The 3,728-nt window shown below is 36.3% G+C and overlaps 1 protein-coding gene across 1 annotated transcript in view; it reads left to right on the top strand.

Moving 5' to 3' along the window:
• Nucleotides 1–3,728, top strand: part of LACE1 (lactation elevated 1) — a 151,617-nt gene that overhangs the window by 116,071 nt on the left and 31,818 nt on the right. Inside the window, exons 9-10 of the mRNA XM_006777243.2 lie at nucleotides 1,510–1,580; nucleotides 1,837–1,937. Of these exons, the coding sequence (XP_006777306.1) occupies nucleotides 1,510–1,580; nucleotides 1,837–1,937 (172 nt within the window). The remainder of the gene's footprint in view (nucleotides 1–1,509; nucleotides 1,581–1,836; nucleotides 1,938–3,728) is intronic.

The following is a 3,728-nucleotide window of genomic DNA, read 5'->3' as shown; positions in this document are numbered from 1 at the left end:
CTTTCTGTGAGTTGATTATTGGTGAATAAAAAAGCAATAGATTTCTAGGTGTTAATTTTGTGTCCTGCTACATTGCCAAAATCATTTATTAAGTCTTGTAGTTTTTTGATAGAGTCTTTGGAGTTTTCTATGTACAATATCATGTTATCTGTTAATAATGACAGTTTTACTTCTTTTCCAATTTGGATGCCTTTTATTTCTTCTTCTTGTCTGATTACTATGGCTAGCACTTTCAGTACTATAACAAACAGGAGTGGTGAAAGTGGGCATCCCTGTCTTGTTCTTGTTCTTAGGAGAAATGGTTTTAGTTTTTGTCCATTGAGTTTGATGTTGGCTGTAGGTTTGTCATATAAAGCTTTTATTATGTTGAGTTATGATCCCTCTATTCCCACTTTGCTGAGAGTTCTTATCAAGAAATGGTGTTGGATTTTGTCAAATGCTTTTTCTGCTTCAATTGATATGATTATGTGATTTTTGTCTCTCAATTTTTTTTATGTGATGGGTCATATTTATTGATTTGTGGATATTGTACCAGCCTTGCATCCCCGGAATTGAGTTTAATTGCTTCCACACCTAGATTTAAGAGTGATTTGTGTGTCAAAATCAAGCATATTGGTGGGTCATCCTGTCTAAGTTTGTATGTAGATAGAGTTGGAATAAAATTCCATTTTCATTTGAAGTTTTTTTTTAACAGCATTTATTTCCTCTGCCAGTTATTTTATTTTATTGACTGTTAATTTATCAACTCCTCTTGGAAAAAAAAAGGTGAGAGGAAAAAAGGCCATAGTATTATCACATTTATATATGTAGGTTCCTTAAACCATATGGTGATTTCTAATTAAAATACAAAAGATTCTTTGATGAGGCTAACTTCATAGTAACTGCAATGGTGGGCATCACAGAAGGAAAGAGTTTTCTTGAATTTTCGACAAGGATACCTTTGGAAAAAGCTCTATGGCTTATAATTGTTCTTATACTCTAAGTCTGATAAAGGTATTGATGTGTAGATCTCGTTGGTAGTTCGAAGCTAGTAATTTAATTCTGGATGTTTGATCCTCTCAGTCAGTGGCTTGACTTGATTTTTTTTTTTAAAGCAGCTTCAATATTTAATTTCACATGTATCCTCTCAGTAGAGATTTCAAAGGATACTTTGCTGGATGCTTGACTGCCTTGTCTATTTGCTCTTGTTTTACATGCAAGGGAGAGCCAGAGGCCTTTCTTTTCATTGTGTACACATAGTATTAATGGATTTACTCTGCCTGCATCCTCTCATTACTGGAAACAGCCAGAAGCACAGAAGTCTTTCAGTGTATGCAAATAAGGCAGAATCATCTACCTGAGAGTTAATATTCTCTGCTTTTAAGTGTATTCTAAATCTAATGTTTGTATTTAGAACATAACATCCTGTTCTCTTCTTTTATGGGCAAAAAGCTAAGCAGGCTCAGGCAGCTGTTTGATGTTGGCTTCAAGTGTTATTAATTTCATATTCTATTATTCTTTTCACTGTAGCACAAGTGAGGCTGATGTGGAGGCTGTCATGGATAAGTTGTTTGATGAGCTGGCTCAGAAACAAAATGATTGTACGTAAGTTAATTTCTCTTGAAAGAGAATACATTTAGAACACAATGCCCAATCTCCACTGACCAATTAATAAGTTCCATTGCTGTATATGGGTTGATGCCACGCTCAAGTGGCAGTCATTGTATCAGCATTTTGTCTAATTTATGTGTTGAATCATGTGCTATTATTCATCAAGCTATGCATTTCCTATCTGTAAGAGATGAATTTTATAGTAATTATCCAGACAAGATTGAGTCTTTGTTCATGTTCCCATAGTAACTAGACCAAGGATTCTAAAAGTGCAAGGCAGAGAGCTGTGGCTGAATAAAGCCTGTGGAACCATTGCCGACTGCACATTTGAAGAGCTGTGTGAAAGAGTAAGTATCTAGACACGTCCAGACTCATTGGCCTTTTCACATGTTAAAATACTTCAGATTCTCCTCTCTGTCTGTTTCAGACTTTAAAATACTATCCACAGAGTCAGAATGGATTTAAAAGTCTCATTAAGGGAAATACTCATCTGTATATGCCATGTGCTTTTTATAGATATTGGCACAAAATTTGCACTTGGACACTAAAACAAAAATTAGAAATACAGAGAGAACTGTCAACTGTTGCTGGAAGTGAAACTAAAATCAGTTTAAGAATATTTTATAAAAGTGAAACATAAGAGAGTATTATTATTGTTATGTTTTTATTGATTTCAGAGAGGAAGAGAGAGGGAAAGATGAATGATGAGAGAGAATCATTGATTGGCTACCTTCTGCACACCTCCTACTGGGGATCAAGCCCAAAACCCGGGCATGTGCCCTGACTGAGAATCGAACCATGACCTCCTGGTTCATAGGTTGATGCTCAACCACTGAGCCATGCCAGTGGGACTACATTTGCCATTTTTAAACCAGTGAGATAAATCCAATCTACAACTGTCATTACAGAAATAAAGCACTTCAAAACCAATAAGGTTTAGGATCAAGTAGGATCATATGACAGGGTGACAATGGCTGTCTCTGTTAGTAAATATGAACCCTTCACACTTCTACTGGGTCAGTCTTATCCGGTTCCTCGTAATCTAGTATCTCCAGAGAAAATTCTATTAAGGCTTCCATTTAAGTTTTGCATACTTTGCCAGAGAAATAAGTTTGAGAAAAATCTTGTGTGTCCCAAAGACAAAGCTGCTGCTCCTTCACAAAAGGAACTTAGTGAGGAGAGGGGAAGGACAGACCTGTTGTATCCTGGGTAGTAAGGCAAGATGGTCTCTTGGGACAGATACTGAATAGATAAAAATTATCTATCTATCTATCTATCTATCTATCTATCTATCTCTTTTAAAATGTTTTTATTGATTTCAGAGAGAGGAAGTGAGAGATAGAAACATCAATGATGAGAAAGAATTATTGCTGCCTCCCAAGTGCCCCCTATTAGGGATTGAGCCCATAACCCGGGCATGTGCCCTGACCCAGAATCAAACTGGGACCTCTTGGTTCATGGATCGAAGCTCAACCACTGAGCCACAGGGCTGGGCATTATATATATTTTTAAGGTGCTGATGACTTTAGGAAACTTAGTACCAGGAAAAGGCTGCTAACCAGGGACCAAAATCTTCAGCCTATGGTCTGGAGGTAGTAGAGAAGATTATTAATTGGGACTTTATCTTGAAAAGTGAAAACATTAAAATAAATCATTTTATCTTATTTTACAAAAACGTGGATTATAATAGCACTATGAACTAGATTCCTAGAATAGCAATGAACAAATAACTTATTTCTGGCATAACTTTCTTGACAAAGTTTATGATTTGGTTGTTCAATTACATAGGAAATAATTTTTACAAAAATATATTGCAGGATTTCATCAGTTTTTTAAAAACCTTTTAATTTGTGAATATTTCAATTACTTTCTTTTAAAGTTTTGTTGATTTTTTTTCCTTGTTCAAGTTGACAAGATCCTCCTTGATCAGTGGCTTTGCATGGATAGGTGTGCTCTTTACATACATTGTAATTGTGATGATTACTACCGTATTTGCCGGCGTATAAGATGATTTTTTGGCCTTGAAAAATATGCCTCCAAGTGGGGGTCGTCGTATACGCCAGGTACACTTCAGATAGCCTGCCCATAGTGCTTGCCCCGTGCCATAGTGGCCTCCCGATGCCCGCCCACTTCATTCC

Source organism: Myotis davidii, unplaced genomic scaffold (genome assembly GCF_000327345.1).
Source record: "Myotis davidii unplaced genomic scaffold, ASM32734v1 scaffold68, whole genome shotgun sequence".
NCBI lineage: Eukaryota > Metazoa > Chordata > Mammalia > Chiroptera > Vespertilionidae > Myotis > Myotis davidii.
Note: the sequence above shows the minus strand (reverse complement) of the source record. Positions and strands in the feature narration are given on the sequence as shown.